The sequence below is a fragment of the Pagrus major genome, chromosome 17 (assembly GCF_040436345.1).
Source record: "Pagrus major chromosome 17, Pma_NU_1.0".
Lineage (NCBI taxonomy): Eukaryota > Metazoa > Chordata > Actinopteri > Spariformes > Sparidae > Pagrus > Pagrus major.
In genome coordinates this window covers 10,437,002-10,457,912 of record NC_133231.1, presented here as the reverse complement: position 1 = coordinate 10,457,912, position 20,911 = coordinate 10,437,002, and the positions used below count along the sequence as shown (strand labels likewise).

The 20,911-nt window shown below is 38.5% G+C and overlaps 1 protein-coding gene across 1 annotated transcript in view; it reads right to left on the bottom strand.

Moving 5' to 3' along the window:
• The window catches only part of LOC141011963 (CUB and sushi domain-containing protein 3-like), a 228,382-nt gene that overhangs the window by 196,846 nt on the left and 10,625 nt on the right, over positions 1 to 20,911 (bottom strand). The window contains exon 2 of the mRNA XM_073485326.1: positions 16,411 to 16,633. Within this exon, the coding sequence (XP_073341427.1) occupies positions 16,411 to 16,633 (223 nt within the window). The remainder of the gene's footprint in view (positions 1 to 16,410; positions 16,634 to 20,911) is intronic.

Here is a 20,911-nt window from a genome sequence, read left to right as displayed (position 1 = left end):
GCATTCTTTGTTCAGTCATTTGTTACGGCTATTCACGGAAGCCTACAACCATCACATTAGCAGGGCTATTATCCTCATTATTATTGTCTTGTGATTGTGTGATTTTTGCACTTTTTTTTCCAATTGTTCATTGATATTTAAGCTGAACAACATTTTATTAGCAAGACTTTTTTATTCATTATATATAGTTATTGTTGCTGTTTATATCATAATCTTTAGCCTACGTGATTGCTGTGTGATTTTTGTGGACCAAATAATTATTCTGTTTGAATAAATTTGCCTTTACGGTACCCTGTTATCCGCGGTCTTTAAGGTGAAAAGATAATTTCACTCAAACATTACACCCCAAAGTTTAAGGCCACACTTTTTAATAAATCAAAATAAATCTCCTTGAGATCTTTTTGAGCTGTAAGTTATTTTGCCAAGACAGCTTAAATATAGACTAGTAGGTTTATGGAACAGTTTAGTTTAGTCACCGTTATTCATACACTGAGAGGTTCACTGAGTGTTTAACCTTGTAGGCTACAGCATTTTTTTTCTCTCACCAGACAAGTGCTTTACCCTGTGCTCCACAGCGCACAAGGATGAAGCAGATTTGTGCCTGAAAAATATAGATAGGAAATGCTGCATGTCACAGTTTTCAAACAGTTTTTGAACTCACGTATAGGTTCAATGTATTCCCAACTCTGCAGCACGAGTGGCGGGGCTGTACTGCTCGTCAAGCTCCAGTAACTTGCCCACAGAGCCCTGCTGCCCAGGCGGTCTTCCGGCATTTCTTTGCGCTGGTCAGTTCTGCTCCTCGACTACTTTCTAATCACAATAAGAAAACTACAGATTTTGCCTGTTCCTATTTTTGGCGCTTACAAGTTAATTATTTATTGAGTGAAATTTCCAAGGAGGCATGCCATTAATTTAGCAAAATAAAATGTCAAAAATAAACAAAAATATCGGCTCCAACAAACCGACCAGCGATGGGTTGAGCCTATCCCCAATAGATTCATCCAATCGGCCAACCCTATCTGAAGCTGGACTCCACCAGGTCAACCATAAATGTCACTAAGGGTCTGGAGACACCAGGTGTATAAACAGCTACAGCACCACCTGTTTATGGATCAAAGCAACACCAGTGGCAGTAGAATGACTGTGTGCCTGGGAACAGTGCACCAATGATTGTGTGGACAGAGGCAGCCTTTACTTCCACCTGAACACACTACATCAGCCCTGAAGGTAGCTGTCAGACATTCATCTGATTAGTGTGTCACCGTAGTGGCATTCCATAGAAAGAGAGAGGAGGGAGAGACAGGAATGATGTGCCTCTATTTGTCTGACTCACCGTCTCTCTACCACCATCTGTCTTTCCCTCTGTGTCACACTAGCTCTTTCTGTGAGACTAGCTCTCTCTCACTTTCTCCGTTTCTCATTTCATGAGGTTGCTGTTATTCACTGTTATGTTCCCTTTTCCTGTCTTGCTGGTTCACTGTTTGTGTCACTTTGCCTTTTTGTATCTCTTTGTTTGTCTCTGCCCACCTCTCCTTGTTGCTACACTCTTCTTAACATGACACAAAGAGGTTGTGTCTCCTGGGAAAGAAGAGGAAAGAAAAAAAACAGAGGTGGGAAGAGACCATAAGTGTTCTGACTGATTTTACCAAGCAACAATTAAAGCAAACCACTTCCCTTTAGTTTATTGTTAGAAACAGAGCAAAATAACAATAAATAAAAATAAAATAATGAATAATGGCCTTCCTGCTGGCCGTCTCCACAAAACAAAGAAAAAAAACAGCAGGGGATGATTAATAGACTTATTTTCCACCGACATGTCCCCACTCATTACAGCAGGTCCAGACATTGACATTTCGTTTTAATAACTGCAGTAATAAAAGGTCAAATCATCCTATCAATTGATTAATTCTTGGTATAATAAGAGTGAAGAAGAAAAAATATGTAATTTCTTGGATTACAAAGGGAAATGTAAGATGGAGAAAGTCTGGTAAATGGTCAGAAACTTAATATCCTACTCTGTGTGTGCCTAGTGTGCTACTCATTTTTAGATTTTCACAGTATCACATTGTCATTTTCTTCAGTATGATGCATCTGCAAGTAATTTTCCTGATGAGAACAGGCAGCGAGTCAACACAAAAACAAAACAAGGATGAATATGAGCTATCATTTCAACTCTAAAAACTAATTAGTTCACAGGTGTGCAGACAAAGAGGTAATTAACCCTCTACTTCTCCACCATTTATGCCTTCTACATTGTGGTTCTGGTATTTTTGGGTGAAATGGAGAACCGAGAGACTAAGCACGGATTGGATTTAGGTCATCTAGGTTGGAGGTGACAAAGGCTGGAGCAGATGAATACGGAAGCACTGCACAGACGTTAATCCTGCTTAGATTTCACACAAAAAAAACCTCATGCTTCTTTTGCTTATTTGGAAAATTATATATTTTTTCAAAATAGCCATAAAATTACTCAAAAAGTGAACACATCTTGAGACTTCACCCATTATGACAAATTATTTGCTTGTGACTGAGGACAGATATGATGTCAAAATGGCTTACAAGTCACAGTATTTATTATTCCCGCGTGCAACACTGTAGTATTTATTGTGTCATTTATATCCTGAATCCTCTCACTGAGACTAACCATTCTACTTGGATTTGTGACCAATTCTGTACACTATATGACAACAAACTTCTTTAATTAGCATCGGATTTGACACTAGCCAGTGGCATAATTTTTCTAAACTGCACTTGTACTTTCTGCACTGTTCTCTTTGTTCAGATAGGCAATATAGACCCAACCAATTGAGACTAGTGGCACCACTTGTTCCACGACTAGTACTGTTCAGCCTCAAGGGTTTTTATTACAGGGCATTAAAAAAGAGTGGCAATAAAACACAGAGGTCACGAGTCACAGATTTACATTCTACGACCTGAAACTCTGTGTTACCTGAAGTGACTCAGAGGGTTAAAAATGGTAAAACCTGCAAAGGAAATGTCAGGCTAAGTTAAGTTAACCTCTCTGTTTTTACTTTATTAATGTCTGCTCAAAAACATTAGAAACCAATGCCATGATTCATTTATGTAATGTAACCTATGATGGTCACTACACTGAAATAAAAAGGAGGGTTGTACACTAAGCGAACAGTAGTATGTACAGGACAATTGGCTGAAACTGGTAAAATTTGACTTTGGATTTAAACTAATTGACTTGAATTCCATTGATTGTATTTGTTCAGCGGGACTTTAATTACAGGCAAAGAAAATAAACTAAATTTCTACATTTGATATATGTGTTTGGATTTTAACAGATGCCTGGCATAATTTTTTAAGGGGACATATTATGAGAAACTCACTTTTGCAGTGCTTGTGCATATATTTGGGTCTCTGGAGTGCTGACCAACCCACAAACTGTAAAAATAAGACATCCCAGCCAGTCAGTTTTTTGTGGGTTACCTAGGTCAGAAAACATGGATTCAGCGAGCCATTCAGCTTTTTGCCTCCTTGTTAGGTAGAGGCACATTTGAATAATACCGCTCTCCATCCATGCCTTGAGAGCTACCTGTACGAAGATCAGCTATTGTTTTTATCGTAAGCGCTGCACACTAGCACTAACATTATGCTGAAGGTAAGACTTAAGCAAAGCTGCTCTGTTTTTGGCTGCACGGACCAGCAAATTTTAATGAGGTTTCAACATTTGTGAGCATGAAACCACAGGATATTTTAAGATCAGGGCCAGTACAAAGCTAAGCACGGGAGCTGCTCTGTTGTTGGCTGCAAGAATTAACACAAAAGTCTTCATCTACTTTCATCTGAGGATGTCAAGTCCCAGTGGATTAACTTTATTTTTCTATGGACATATCACAGAGCTGTCCCCACAATTACTGGAAAAAATTCAGAAGTTCAAGAATGTGTTACTACGGACTGATCAACGAGGGCCAGTAACTGTACAAGCTCAAGAACAGATCTATACTGGCTGTTTGACTTCAAACTTAGAAGTTGCAAGTGTTTTCATATTTAATGTTGTTTTGCTATTTTGTCAGCCTGTTAAATCAAGCGTTATCATGTTGCTCAGTGTGGTTATTCCCTGTCTGGGGTGATGTTGGACTAATGTTGTAATACTGAGAGACTATCAAGAGAAACTGTGTGAATGTTAAGCTTCACTTGTAGCCAACTAAATAATGAGGGATAGAATTGATGCCTGTAACTGTGTTTTGCGTTTAGTGTCATTACTATCATTACTGCAGCGCTAACTCAGTTAGCATTAGCTTTGTTGTCATGTGAAGCTCATTTTGCACTGGGGTCATCACCAATATGTTCATGTGTGTTGGTGCTGTGTGTAAATGTACTTGATAGAAATGCCCTGAAGATAATGATATAGGTATGTTTAAAGAAAAAAAGTTAGCTTGCTAACTGTAAAAGCTGTAATGTTATTGGCCCAGTGGGCAGTGAGGCTATGGCTAATACGGATGGCAGGCCCTCAGGCAGAAGGAGAATAGAGAGCTGCTGCACTGGACAGAATGAGAAAACTGATTTTGAACTGTTTTTTGAACATTAGAGCATGTAAACCCATTCTAGTATTAACACAAAACACAAGTATGAACCTGAAAATGTGCAGTATATGCCTCCTTTAAAACTAAATCTGAAAGAGAAAAGGAAAAGACAACATTACAATGTTATAGTCATGAAGACTTAAGCTAAAAAATCTCAGAATTGAAACTAGACACCAAATACAAGACATTTAAGTGTGGAGGTAAGCAGGAATCTGAGCCAAAACACCAAAAACAAGAGTGAAGGTATATTAGTTCGCGGTAGTTTTTTCAGTCTCAGTTTTTTTTTTAAGCTTTTGTCAATCTTCATACTATCATCTCTACTTAGCCTCTGTTACTTAAGTCACATTTAAAACCACATACTAAACAGAGAACCAGTCCAACAAAGGGTTAAAGTCTCACTCGCTGGATGCGATCCACTTCAATACATCCACCACTGCATGAGATCCACTTGTGGTTTTCTGTGTCTGCTACTTGAATGACCCCATCGCTGACCAGCAATTACAAGCTTTCAAGCTACAAACGAGTGATGAGAAAAGTTCAAATTAAGCCAGAAAATTTAACTGGAAAGAATTGCCAACCAGAAGGGAAAACATTGTCAGACATGATGTTAGTAATCATTAGAAAAAAAATTGAAAAACCTACACATATATCAACACTTACAAGATTGCATGTGAACTCCACAGAGAGACCATTTATATCAAAACGATGACTTTCTTATGCCAACAGTGCTCAGCCACACTGGATATATTATATAAATGGTAAACAAGTAAATATACTGTCTAGACAGTGTTTAGTCCCCTAGTGCTTAGCATCTAGTAACACAACAACTTTTACTTGAGTTGAAAACAAACACCATCAAGTCCATAATCAGCCATAAACAGTCAAGGTTCAAATTGACTGTCACTTAAAGTACCTAGAAAGACCCGATTGGTTTGACATTTACAGTCTCAAAACTTCTGCAGATGCACGGTCACAGTGTTGAGTTTGGGGTTTAGATGATGAAAGGATCACTTATTTACATGCTTGAGCAAGAAAGAACAACTCTAAATCCAAGTAGGATAAGAATGTATCCCCATTGCATTCAATTTGTGCTTGTCATAGTCATTGTATAATGACAGCGCAAAAAGATCACTTTAAGGAGGTCATTATTTATGCAGGACAACACTGGAATAAAAGGCTTTATTATCCTAACTCACCTCCATTCCTCAACCGTCCACAGCATATAACTTCAGCACAATAATTAGTGCTTCAACCAGCCATTCTCAGGCACGAGGGATTGTACATAATGCAGCACCAAGTGAGAGGGATGGGGAAAAAACTTCACAGAGCAAAGAGAATACATAGATCAATGGGGAGACACACTAATCAGGTCCATCATGGGGATGTCGATTCTTTTTCATGTTAAAAATTCACTGTCGCTTTTGTCCTGTTCCCTTCTGAATGTATGTCTTAATTAATTAATAGCATTAATAAATTAAACGCCTCTTTAATCTCTATCAAGCTTTCTTTTTATAAATACCCTAGAAGAGGAAGAGGAAAAGAAAAGACGAAAAAAGGGTTGGCTGTCATTATTTTCACCTTCTCATTTATTCCAGCCTAAGTAACACCTGAGCGAACAACACATTCAGAGAAGGGAAGGAAAAACAAGGAAAAACAGAAAAATGAAAAAACTTCAGGTGTTACTATATGGAAATAAGCATCTCTTAGAACAAGTTGCTGGAAGACAGGGTGGGAAAGTTTGCGCTGCATCTTTCTTGACAAAGTTAAACAAAAGGCAAGAAAAAAACACAACGTAAAGAAGCTTGTTGTCTTCTTCTTCTCAGTGATTTTTGTTTTGGAGAGAATTAATTGTGTAAGAGCAGGCATTTGACTAGCATACATTTTGGGCCCTACAGGCAAAGCAAAGACTCTGTCATGGAATTAACGTTTTCTGGCGCCACACAACACAGTCCCACATTGTGAGCAAATCCAGCACTTGGAAAAAACAAGTGTGACTAAAATACAAAGAAAAACATTGCTATTTAGAGGTTTGGGTCGGATCTGGAAAAACCCATCAAAATTTGAGCCATTTGCTTTTGTCTCATAGCAAGAATTAGATGTGCTTTTCCTCCTCTCTGAATGGCAGGATTAGTTCAATGTGAATTCAAGAAGTCTCAGCAAAATATCATCTGTGGTTTCTTGTTTTGCAAATTGTTAACCCTATACTATATTTGACACAGTAAATCAGCAATGGCTCTTTAAAGGTAATGACTTGACAAGACACCGACACTCAATCACTAGAATGTTCAGGTTTTGTTGACACCGTCATTGAGGTGTTAATTAAGTTATGTTTTAGCGTTGCATTATCGTTGGTGATGGTGTTGTCCTGGACTGCATTATAGTAAGAGGTGTGTCTAATGTTCTGTCCCCCTCATGCATGTAAATAAAAAGTACAAAGCAATAGAAAGACTTCTCAATATTGTGTAAGCCAGAACACCTTGAACTATGGCCTTAATGATAAATGTACAACTGACGACTTATACCACATCAGAGCACCATCCATATTGTGTGTACTACATAAGCCCACATAAACTGTAATGCAATTTAAATATTACTCTAAAAAACACTGCAATTCCTCTAGTCATCTTTTCAAAGATCCTATATCCCTGAAACACACATCAGTGTGTGTCATTGCAAGTACAACTTATCTCCTGTACTTTCAGTAAAGTTGTTATAGGAATTTCAGTGTATGGCTTCCTAGTTTACATGTAAATTACATAAACCTTGATCTTGAACATTTACGTAAATACAGCCTGACTATAAGCATTAGCAGATAAGCATCCTGCACACAACAATCATACATTCTCACCAAAACACTGACACAGCACAGCCACCTCCCTGACATCAGTTTTGTTGTGTTTTCTCCTGCCTGCATAAAATTACAGCCTCTCTATGGCAGATGCTGGAACCAACATCTCTGTAAACAAACACTTCAGTGTACTGGAGGTGGAAGGCTGCATTGAATTGAAAAAAATGCATACTTTGTGTAGTTACAATTCAATTTTACCCAAAGTCTTCATCATGCTGCATAATCCTGACCAAAATGTATTCCACTCACACAGCACTGAACATCACACTACCTGAGGTCACGTTAACCGAATATTTTGTGACATTGACTGAATTTTTCTTTTAAGAAAAATTAAAATTAAAATGACAGGTAATAATGGATTATGATGGAACTTTTACAACCCTGTCAGTCAAAATGGTGGACAAAGAGAAAGTCTAACGCAAACCCCACCTCACTACCACCAGGCTTTTTCTCCATCACCACCAACAGGGATAAAGTGGTGCTAAGATGCTGGAAAAATAAGCATAACAGGAGACAATGAGCACTTATTTGCTTTCAACAGTTCGAGTTTTCCATTGAAGAGATCCATGTTTGACTTTTATTGTTAAATACCCACAGTATTTGTTCAGTGACAGTCATTAGAAATAAGCTTTGCAAGAGTTGGTCTAAATCTACATTTGAAGGTTGAAGTACAGCCTGAACAGAAAATCTGCAAAGGTCAAAACTTTAACAACACCTGTAGTATAAAGAACAACTTTATTGTTAGACCAATGCCTTTCAGCTTGTGGCTTTAATCAAGGTCACATGAAAGCCACAACCTGAAACACATTGGTCTAACAATAAATGTGTTCTATATACTACAAGTGTTGCTGGAGTTTTGACTTTTTAGACTTTTTCCCTTCTCCATAGACCTTGGAAGTAGGTTAAGTTGTGCAAGAAACTCTTATTCTGCTTCTGCATCTGCATTCACATTGTTACTGAACATCAAATTATAATGTTTAATTAGGTCAAATTACGAGCATGCTATCCCTTCAGGTATTTATAAACAGCAAATTGGACCACCTGATATTGATCACCTGCTATTTGCTGTCATATACTCACATGTATCATCTTGCCTTTTTATTACACTTACACAAAATTTCTGTAATAATTAGTGCCAAAGTAAAAACTGTCAACCTTTTAACACACAATTATACACTGATATGAAGCCTGGCAATGTTATTAGCATCTCTGTAGTCATTGTTAGAACCTTTCACTGGACTCATAACGATGGTATTATTATACCATGTTATTATTTCACATATTTCTGTTTTTATTGACTCCATATTACTGTAATAAACAGATTGTCAGTGAAGTTTGTGTCTTACATGTTTAATACATACTATAAAAGTGATTTATTCCAATTAGTCTCTATGTGTGTATGTGCTTCCCTTTTGCCATATTGTGATATATCAGAAAAATGTTCTCACTGAATTCATACTGTGATATGAATTTTAAAGATCTCCCAGGCAGGAGTGTTACAGTCCACTATTTAAACTAAATAATTCAAAATGATTTTCAATATTCCAACTGGATCCTATTTAATAAGCTTTGATATACGGAAAATGTCTTAATTATTATGGATCCAATAAAGTAATTTGGGGTGAAGTCATTTGATGTTTAATATACGGATAGAGTTTTGGCCAGCAGACTTCAGTTTTCAGCTGAATGCCTCACATGCTTTGCAATTGGGCCAGTTTTGCACAGTGAACTGGTTTGGTGAACAGCTAATAGCTGAATAGTTGTGAAAGTGCTTATTGCAGTTTGGGTGAGAATCAAAGCCCAAACACACCACTTACAGTAAGCAATGCCTTTTTCATGTGTCAATCCTAAGAATTATAAGAGAGATTGCTCAGTGATAATACCAGAGTTTTAAACTTCACCAATACTATGGGACAAGCTAAGAGAAAGGCACTCATCAGCTTTAAAATAAGAAATTTATTGACTCTGCTGCACACACCTCTCTCAGAGTAGGATGGCAAAATTGACAGCGCCTCCTCAGATCTTGGCAGATTAGCTGGGCTTGCTGTAACTAGTAGGCGATTTGAGGGGGGATGAGGGGGGATGCTATCGCCCTTGTTAGCAAAATTACCAAAAAGCATCCCCCTTGTTAACCTGCCATAACTCTCCATCCCCTAGTAGCAGAAAGTGTGTTACAAATCACAAGCTGCCCCGATCGACAGCGCACAGTTGAGTCCAGCCGTGCACAGCTGCTTTGCGTTCCGGCTGCCTAGTCTATTTTTTACGGAAGCCACAACAAGCTGCACAGAGCAGATCATGCCGGCAGGAAGTCAGAGACACAGGAACGGCATACAGCATCCGGTCAATTTTCAAAATAAAACACCCCGTGCAGACTCCCGATTGAATAAAAACGAAAAATGACCAGATCAACAAAATCTGAGCAAGTCAACAAAATCGGTCAGACAAAAGGCTCCGCTTCTGAAACGTTCCCACTGGGGTTCTCTTTATACATTCATGGTATGACGCCATGCGGAGGGCGGAACAAAACCTGTAGCAGACGCAACGTCATAGAGCAGCTTCCGGTGGATTCCCAGCGCGTCTCTCGTGTAGAGGAAGAGCACAACAAGTTTGCTTGTTCTAAAACTAAAATTTTACTTTTTGTAAGTGTTTTTAGTGTGCCTGTTCAGAACATGGTGGCTTATGTTATGTTGGTAATTGTCATTTTCGTGCTGGTTTATAGTCTAACCATTAGTAAGGTAGCTGTTACATTTCCTGACACCAGCTGTTTTATCCCCCGTCGAAGCACACTCAGCTGGACAAACTATGTCATTACACCAATTTTAAATTAGCCCAAGCATGTTTTTCTGCATTATAGTTTTTAAGTGTAAGGTTTTCATATCGGTGCATATTGGACAATATATACACCGATACCGATATATCTGTGATCAAATCACCTACTGGCTGTAACAGTTGTTATTTATGGCTGCAGACGTTAGCTTCAGGTGAAAATGGCTAAGGTGATTAGTAATTGTTGTGAGGCAGAAGTCATGCTCAGCGTGGGCTTCGTCCAGTTCGTGCTTTTCAGCAAGGTCATAAAATCCAACATGCGCCCCGTTTAAAAAATACTCTTTTTTTAATCACTCTCAGGTGATCTCTGTGTCCCTCCAACATCCCTCCTACATAAGTATCGTTAGCCAAATGTCCACCCACAATTCAAACCATGGGAGCAAAGTTGTGACATAACTTTATTGTCCCACTGAGACTGGACAATCAACAATCAACATAAGCTGCAGACACTCGTTAATGCTTTATCTCTGCATCGATCCAGAATCTTCCACGTCCGCATTGCGATGCATCTTATAATCAAGAAATTTCCACACCTCTACTTTTAACAGGCAAAACCTCGGAGAAGATCCGGACTGAATGGTGGGCAGTCATCTGCCTAGAGCGTTTGGGGGGAGAGCGGGTGAGAGTGAAGAGAAAGAGACAGATACAGAGACAGAAAGAGCACAGTGGTGTGCTAATGAGTAACTTCTGCCTTGCAGCAACTCTGAGGGGACACACTAGCTCAAATTCAGAAACACTGAGTAACGCCCACCTAAACAATGATGTCATCTTCCATCTTGATGTTTCACTGTGGACATCGCCCAGCCCTATTCTCAAACATGTTAACAAGAGTAACACTTGCACAGATATTAACTAGTCTTTTCTGTTATACATCACAATGGCTGAAACAGTTACAAACTCAACACATGTTAAAATCTACTTTGAAATCCCATCCAAACCTCCCTCTATCCAATGTAAAATCAAAACTGCATATGGAACCAGGGAAAAGCCTGAACTGGTGCAACCATCTCACAACAAAATTAACTTTCTTCAATAAGCATAATTAGACCAAGGACAAGAATCATAAGCATCACTTGAGAGTTGAAGGTTATACAAAGCCTCAGAGATCTGCTGATAAAAATCTAAAAAATCTAAAGAAAGAAAGAAAATTAAAAACTTAATGTTGTAATTGGTAGAATGCCAAGGTCCAATAACAAAAGGATGGAAAAGAGGACAAGATGGAGAGACAGTGAGTGGTTTAAAACTGAACTTAAAGAAACACGCGGATATCGTCAACATTGTAATTAGACTGCCATTGTAAACATCACCTTACAAGACATTTAAAACTGCTGTGAATAAGCCAGTAACAGGTTTTGTACCACCACAAACACAATTGTCTTGGGGGTGTAGTTGAAAACCCCTTCTTGAACAGAAAATTACAACTCTTGTTTTAGAATAAATTAGCAGTTGGTGAGAAAAGGACCAAGACGAGAAAAAGATGACCTGACAGATGACATCTAGATAAAGAGGCATACCATCTGTCTGCTTAATCTTCGCTAATCTAAACCAAAGCAGACAATCACTGATCACAAACTGATGGGACAACCACTTCTGACAGCATGCCTGTTTCTGTCAACAAACTCACACCAGTACAACTGTGGTTATTCTTATGTAAACCACAATCTACCTTACCTACTTTTTTTGTCAATAAATATACCTGTATCTTCAACTGAACACTAAATTGTCATTTTGACAAGACGAAGTGGAGTGAGGCAGATCAATTGAGATAAATACAACAACAATACACTTGCACTCCACAACTGTTGTATAACAGGCAACAAATACAGCGTGTTAACATAATATAATTTTTCAATTTCATGATGAAATCCAAGTAAAATAGCCCTGCAATGAATACATCCACGCAGCTCATTAAGTGTTTGTTGTGTTTGGTTTTGAATTGAACTATACTGTAAATCAGTGGTTCTCAAATCTTTTCACATCGAGGACCCCTAATCTGACACAAATTAAATCACGGACCCCCTTTTAATAAGATTTTCCCCCATCTGGTTAGAATGTGTTTTAAGTGTTTCATTATAATAACATACATTTGTGTGTTCTGTTTGATTAATGGATGAAATTAGTGTGAAAATAAATTATTTCCCTTTTTCTTGTGGACACCTGGAATCCCCTCAAGGACCCCTGGGGGTGCCCAGACCCCACTTTGAGAACCAAGGCTGTTAATATGTCCAATAAAAGGATACCTGTTGCATGGTGTTTTGTTTGTTGGTACATTTAAGCTGTTGGAAAGTATGTAATATTAAAAAAACTCTCAAATCAGTTACATGTAACTCTTATCAAATGAAAGGCATCTCCACACTGACATGTCTCAGTTCAGTACCATACATTTTACAGGACATATTTTGATGCGTCACATCTGAATTTCAGCACAGGTGCACCTGATAACATTAACTGGCTCTGGTCCATGTAGCTAGGTCATGACAGTTAGCCAAAGTGCTAATACCAGGTGACTAAAATACATTTAATATAGCCATTACAAATGTCAAATTACACTGGTGTTGTTTGAGTGTTGCGTTTCTCTGCAATTTAATGACATGTAACGTAGTTTACCTGGACTTTGCAGGAGCAGAGATGATGCTAATCTGTCCGCCATGTTGCAATTCGTGTCACGTTCCTTCTCAATATCATCAGTAAGGTCCAACAGTCAAGACTTGGAGCTCAGCTTATCTCGCGTTTGGCTGGCAAACTTAACCTACATTAGTCGACAGTAGCGTTGTGTGAGCAGTAAATTATGTAGACGAAAACTCAGGGGAAAAGTTTTGTTTTTTTAATGAAAGCCGCTTACTAAAAGTTATTAATGACAGGGCAAGCTGACGCTTCACCTTTCACACAGGTGTCACTGCTCTCTGTCTGAAGATAGTTTGAGTGTTTGTTGGGAGTGTGGGAGACTTGTGTTGCATTCAGGGATAATGGGAAATTCGGCATTTAATATTTAACGTAATGTGCGGACTTCAAGACGTGAATTATTCCTGATGGAGGGCTTGTGTCTTTTTTGCCGACCCTTTTTGCGCACATGTAAACAATAATTATGGATAGACGTTGTTTCCCAGGTGAAATATGAGCTGTCTGATCAAAATTATAGGCTACTACGGTTCAACGGTGTCAATCCATTTTAAAGTTTTTACTGGCACTGTGATTACAGTTGTTATACTAAATAGCCATAATATTTATCTCAGCATATCAAGCAACGTCAACAGCATGTTTGATAACATCTCATCATGCCTGCCATGACTTGTAAATGATATGCCATTTTACTGACATTTAACTCAAATAACTAGCCTTGAAATGATTCCTTCTGTTTATAACACAGGGTTCGAGGCGATGTGTTATGTTAACGCTGAATATTGGGTTCAATTTAAGGTGCTTGGTATTACAATGATTGCACTTATAGCGACAGAGGAAAAAGCTATGGCTGTCAGTACTTTTATAGGCTTCTGGAGAGAATGATATGAATGTAAAATCATAGCAATATCAGGATTTTTTTCTATAATTGGTCATAGATATAAGGCATTATGATTTGAGGCTTTTTTTTTTAAACATAATTGCAAAAAGAGTTAGGCTATATATGTGAGATCAAGTGATGTGTAGTCAACCAGCATGGTGACAAACCCCTCATAAGCCTGACCTTGAAAACAGAATTATACAACATAATCTTTTAAGTATCCAAAGTGATTCAGCTGCTAAAGTATCAACAATGATTCAGCTCTTGAATTATTCCCCTCCATTGCCACTCTTTTCTATACATCCTCCATTGTATTAGCATGTGACCTCAGTCCACTTCCACTGAAGTTGAGCCACATAAATGGGCTCAGAGAAATCATTTTGGCTCTGTCTTTTTGAGTGTTTTACAGAGAAATGCTGGGCCCCACTCTCACCTCCAATGGAGCATGCTTGTGAATAAAAGTGGATAATCAGACACTAAGATGTCCTTTAAAAAAAAGAAAAAAGAAAAAAAAGCTTTTGACAGGTTTAAGAGCTGATGTGTGTATCCTGACTTCACTATCAGCTCAGACGAGAGATAATCTCCCCATAATACACATCACATTTATCTATAAAGAGTGGGTTTATTTTGAGCAATTTGGCGAATTTTGGTTGACAAGGAAAATGTAAAACCTTTGTGGCTTTTTTCCTTTGAAATCCAAGCACAAAACGATTCTTTATAGAGGGTTTCATTTAGGAAAGAGAACATCCTAATGATACTGCATTTCAAGATCCTAGCTGAATAATACACATATCTTTTATAGCCTTCTAATCAAACTGGTTAGAAAGGTTTGATCAAGAACATGTTGGTGAAACTGGAGCAGTGTCCATCACACAAAAGCCTTCAATAGTTGTGTACTGTGAATGAAGATGTCTGTATTTATACCTAGTCTTCAGTATATCTACATGTGCTGCCTATTTGGAGGAGCTTCTTATGTCCTTCTCTAAAGATATCTTACATGTGGGTTGAGTACAATGAGCCTCCGCTGCAAAAGTCATCGACGTCATCTCACCACAGGTGTCAATTTATCTTTGTATAATTCAATGATCAAGTAACACTCACTAAATTAACAGTCAAAATCAAACACAAGGGAGAGCCAAGTAATGGTGTTAGACACAGATACTGAGGAGAGGGAGAAATAAAAATAAAACGGAAGAATCTTCCCACGCAAGTTGAACCTCAGGCTTTTTGTGAGAATGCAGAAAGCACACAGAGTAAACAGTTGTTTGCCTGTTCAGTGACTAAAGTAAACAAGGACGGATCTTTCTGTTAGATTCTCATGTTTTTCTCTACCTCTGACTCCTCCAGTGAAACATTTGAATAAAGGATTGTGACTACTGAGCTGACCCATGCATCACTGAAGCCAACACAGCATGCTCATTCAGAAATAAATGATGGGGACGCTGCTTAGTTTTCAGTTTGATGGGTCTCTTTGCTGTGGAATCCAAACACATTTACAAGACACTATTTAGTGTGTTTCATGAGATAAATAGTTTTTCCTCTGATATTTCTGTGCTCGAATGGTCCATACTGTTTTTTGTATCAACAGTGCACATATGCTTTAAACTCATAAATATCACCATGAAACTAACCCAGTTAATTACTGACGTGGACAATTATTTTTTGTATTGCAAGTTTTCTGATATGCAGTGTTTAAATTTACAAATGTAGCATTTTATAATTAAATATGTGCTTATCTGTATACATTTCAAGGACAAAAATCTGAAAATCTGAACATTGGTTACAGACAGTTTTGAAATTCTTGTTTAATTTTGTTGATATATATGGGCAAAGGTTTTTAGAGCGTGAATCTCTTTTAATCATTCTGAAAATCAGAAAATGCTGTCGTCAACAGCCATAAAAAAAACAATTTTATCCATGTTTTTAGAAAGAAAAATGTTATATAAATCCAGCTATGAATTATATATGAATTCAATCCTCTGTAAAAACTTTTCAAAATAAAACTGAAAAGTTTGGTGTATATCATTGCAACTGAAGTGTACATTTCTGAGTCAGACTATGAGAAAAAAATCATTTGAATATTGTAAAATGTCAGATATTTTTAGACAAAAAATAAGACACTACAAGTCAATAAGGTAAAAAAAAAAAAAAAAAAGGATGATATGTATATGATAACAAAACTTTTCCATGTTGATAACTTTCATTCAGGCAATTATTTTCTGTTTTACACTTTTTCTGATATTTAATGTTTAAATATGCAAGTGATGATTTTTAATCAAATAGGCTATGCCCTGTTTTTACATAAATTTGCATTTTCACTACTCTAAAAAAAGACATGTTATTATCATCTTGGCTCCTTTCAAACCAAAACACGAAATGAACCTTTTCTCTACTCTCAAGAGAAAATCCAGATCTGAATCTTCTACAGTTTTATGAAGACATTTCTATTCAGCACAAAACCATGTCAGAAACGAGTAGACACTCTACAGTCCACACACACCGCAGCTGACATGCCTGACACTTTGCTGACAAGAATACTAAGCAGTCTTTGTCATGTGTACATTAAAGGTGAACCTTCCCTCAGAAGTGATCATTGAAGGCTTTCCTCCCTCTTACTTCCTGTCCCACCTGCCAGTCTTCAAACACAGCCTTCAAGGTGCATGGCTTTAGGGATGCTTCCTTACCTCGTCCTGAAGTTGGCTGGGTGTGGATGCCCGTCATACAAAGATAAAAAGTCATATTCCTCCTCCACAGCGAAAGATTGAAAAACTATATGAATCCTGTTCCCCTCATCGGCAACAATCACCCAGGTACAGTTCGCTCCATTTGGATATCCATATGGAAACCCGGGGCTTTCTATCGTCCCATTCCTCCCTTTTAAAGTGCCTCCGCAAGTGTGGATAAAACCTGTAAAGAAAGGAAACACCATCAGCATCAAACGCACATGGAAGAAAAGGAGTAATTTTCTTGCAGAAAACTGCTTAATTTTGCCTGGTGCACACATCCAAGCAGCAATAAACAAACTGAATGGCTTTACAGGCCTGTACAGATGTTATTCCAACATTTTTATTGCAGCAACTGTATACAGCCCATAGAGTTCAGGTGCAATATTTCTTCTACTGAGAACAAATTGTTTGGAAAATCCACATTTCTCTCAGCTGGCTGAAGCTGTGAGGGAAATCTGGCAACCAGCTGAGTAACAGCCAAGTTCTGTGTTTCCATTTTAAGGCTCCCTTCAAATTATAAAAAATAATAAGCTGTGAAACCTGCTGCTGTAATAATGGAAGATAAATGCTTAATTGAGGACTGTGCAGTGATGTTTCTCAGTGTTATACTGACCAAAAAAAGCTTGTGATGTATTATTGCTGCTCACTTCTTTCCAGAGGGTTACAAAGCCCCCGAGACGAGCAACAAGCAAGGCCTCCCAATTTGGTGCCACAAGCCCTTGACGCTCTGTTTCACAGCCCACACAAGATATATCTTTGCACCTTGCTGCATTGGCTTGCAGGAAATCAATACCCTCGACATATTAGGTGAAGCATTATACTATCACAGTGAAACCGCTATAATGTGATTGCTTGGCTAACCTTGGTGGTGTTCATGTAAATGAGTAAGTGTACCACAGTTAAGTAACTCAAACACATACACAAACATATTGTATGACACTCATTCACAGGCATTAACAGCATCAATTTACAGCACAGTATTTTTCCATGCTTTCATATCAGCACTCACACAAACAATGCATGTGCATGCTCTCATACACACGGTGTCACAGAAAAGGAAAAGTGCCATTTTATTTGAGGCTATCTTGCAAGTTGTCTAATGAAATGCAAACTTAATTAAGATGCATGGTTTACCCCCCACAATTTACTCTGTAATTAGCTCTTCACACTCAGTAGGTAAAGGATGTTTTGCATAGTGCTGGCCGTACACACGCTTTGAAGTATGGGGGAAAAAAGCAAAACATTTGGCAGCTATGCAGCCAAAATGGCCTCTAATAAGACAAGCAGTGGTAATTTTCCCCCAATAATATCGGCTCCTTTTTATAAATGGATGTGAGCAGAACAGTCAAAATGTTAAACTCTGAGACAAACGGGAAATTAATTCCCCTCTTGTCAAGCTGATTCATTATTTTTGGACAAAGCCTGTAAGCTGTTTATATTTCACATAAAACAAATCTGTTATCACACACATGATAATCCTCTGGAAAATTTCTCCACAATCTTAACATCTTTCAACACCTTCAGGATATTATACACACAGGGGTCCCTGACAGAGCAGTATCTCCACCTATTGTCCTGATAACTGACCTGCCCCTGAGGCCAATTCATTCCTGCTGTATCCAGTGATCAAGTGGCCTGACCTCCTTAAAGATACAGTTGTAGATACAGTCTATAACAGGTTTATGATGTGCCTGGTGATGAACTGCTGCTATAAATGCAGTGGTAAAACTTCCCTGCTCAGGTTTGAAGCATGTCTAAGTTGCAATTATTTCCGCCACCATTGAGCAAACAGGGTAATCATGGCAAATTTGCAGCACTGATGCGCCACCTACAGGGTCAACATGATCCAACCTTTGACACGGTGCATTATTGCTGTATCAAGCACTCTCGGGAATATAATAATTTCCAGAACAGCCATCTTCACTGATCCAACAAATATGTGGGTATTGCTGTAAAAGTGTGGATTTCTGATGACAAGGGTGTAAATTGCAAAATGACAGCATGTTTGACCAACAACTGCTATGATATTTATTATATCTGGTGGCCTGGTGTTCTGTAGAAAACAGTTTGTTGTTGTTGTTGTTGCATTTTTCTAAAGTTGTTACTCATTCTTGAATTTAATGAACTGAAATAGGGCCTGCCTGATCCACATTGGCTTCATCTTCACAAAGCTGCCACCAAAAGAGCCAGCGACATATTTTCCAAGCAGCAACATCATGCTTGTGTTTTTAACTAAAAACAATTAATAGCTTGGCTGGGCGTATGTAGGGCAGTTTTAAGGAAAAGTTAGAGCTAATAATGAGCACTTGGAGACAAGACAGAATGATTCACACCCACTCTGAATGTTTAAGGGCCTTGAAAAATAATTTTGAGGAAGAAATGTCCATTACTGAGGCTGAGCCCACCTGCAGTTGCAATTCAGACATAATTCTCTTCAGCAGAAGCATGGGGATCAGACAGGCATGAGGGCAGTTATGCATAATAACACACCAAGTGAAAACTGATGTTCAGCTTCAGTGTATTATTAATCTTGGAACGTCACCTCCTCCATTTTTATAAACATAATTATGAATACATTAATCTAAAATTTAATTTTACCTGGCCACGGCCATAGGAGGATACAATTGTGATAAATATTCAACAGTAACAGTGGGAGTGACAATATATTCTGCAAAGTTTTGAACAGCCATTAAAAAATACATGAAGCCAGAGACATGCAGTTTTAATCCCGGCTACATAACCATGTGGGAAACTCAAGTAAGCCAGACTTAAATCGTGGTTGTGTTACCACACAGTTTTGTAATTGCAGCCGGCCACTGTAGGATAACATAAATCCTTAACCTTCTGTTAAGCTCAGTAGCAGGAAGACCCACACCTGTTTTTATTTCAAGTATATTGCTTTAATTTGAGGCTGTCTTAGCGTTAGAGACTACAGCAAGAACAGGAGCTCTGTAAGACCCTGGAATATTTCAGTGTTTGTCAAGCATTAGATGATGATTGTTACCAACTCTTCAGAGTAATGCTATTTGTGTGAACTGCTTAGCACTGTTTGTGTGGCTGATTGTTCTGATGTCCTAAAGATGATGGAACAGATGCTCATTGCCAAGATATCTATTTCCCTCTTTCCGCTCCTCTCTCTTCCTCTCCCTCCGTCTCAGATCTATGTATACCTTTCATCCTTCATCTTCCTATCTCACCCTCTCTGCGTCGCACACACCTTCCTCTTCAGCCACTTATTCCCTCCCTTTCTTTATCCCTCTGTCCCTCCCTGCTTTGATACTCTACCTCTCATTTTCCCATCTTCGCTTCACCCCCTCCTCCTGCCAACTATCTTGTGCCCTGCTTGTTTCATTCTATAAGCTATCCTTTATGAATTAGAATCCCCCTCAATCCTCTGAATCATAGGCGCTTGTAATATGTTAAGCACTGTCATCTCCATAAGCGCTGTATCTATAAAAAGAACATTGTAAACATTCATCTTGTTAGTTCAAAGAAAAACGTGGCGACAACACGTACTTGTAGAGGAACGAGGACATCAAATCCATTTACCACTCACTGTACACCTACAGTTTCTCTTCTTTGAATTCCACCATCACCGCTTAGTACCCGCCTCTGACCTCCATCATCACTTCAATTGTAAAAAAGCACTCCCTGGGGTTTTTCACCGACCCCATGTTAGTGCCACGCTGCAGCACCAACCATAAATTGTGATGAGAAACCAAATTAACAACATGCTGTGATTGCACAGTGGGGAAAATGTGGTTCAGAAATATAAATTAGTATCATAACACACAAGTCTGGCACGAACAGGGGCTTCAGCAGGCAGCCAGGCTGGATGACAGACAGCATGAGAGCGGTCCCAGCTGTTCCTCAAACAGTTACATTTACCCATAACCTTTCTGATATACACACACAAATACCACCTTTCCACTGCATGAAACCTTTCATGCTTATGAGTGATTGCTAAACTTGCTGGGCAAAACAGACAGGAAATGGCAGCTGTCTCCCACCCTGATGAGGTTTCAGAAGGTGTTTGTCTCTTTGTCGGACTGAATTGTATGAGCGTGTTTGTGTGTGAGCACATGCATATTTATATGTGTTGTTGGCCTTGCAAAGGGCAAAACGAGACAACTGCATGTGATTCTCTCTTCTTTGCCAGGTGACTACAGAGATTTGGGGCAGAATGAAGCAGTTAATGAAGCATAGTGCTGTACTCCGTGTGGATGGAAAATAAGATTGATTTTGTAGACTGAATGCATTATGCATCATAGCAGGTGTCCTATTATAGATTTAGTTGCAGGCTAAATAGGTTACTTAATGCTTGCTTTAAGCATGGAAGCAACTGAGAGACAACATTTTGGCTTTCCAGCACATGAGCTACTAGTGTTTGAAGGGATTGGTGCCCCCAAAACAAGTCAACAGCCAATAACTTGTCCTCCACCATTAATACAGATTTATA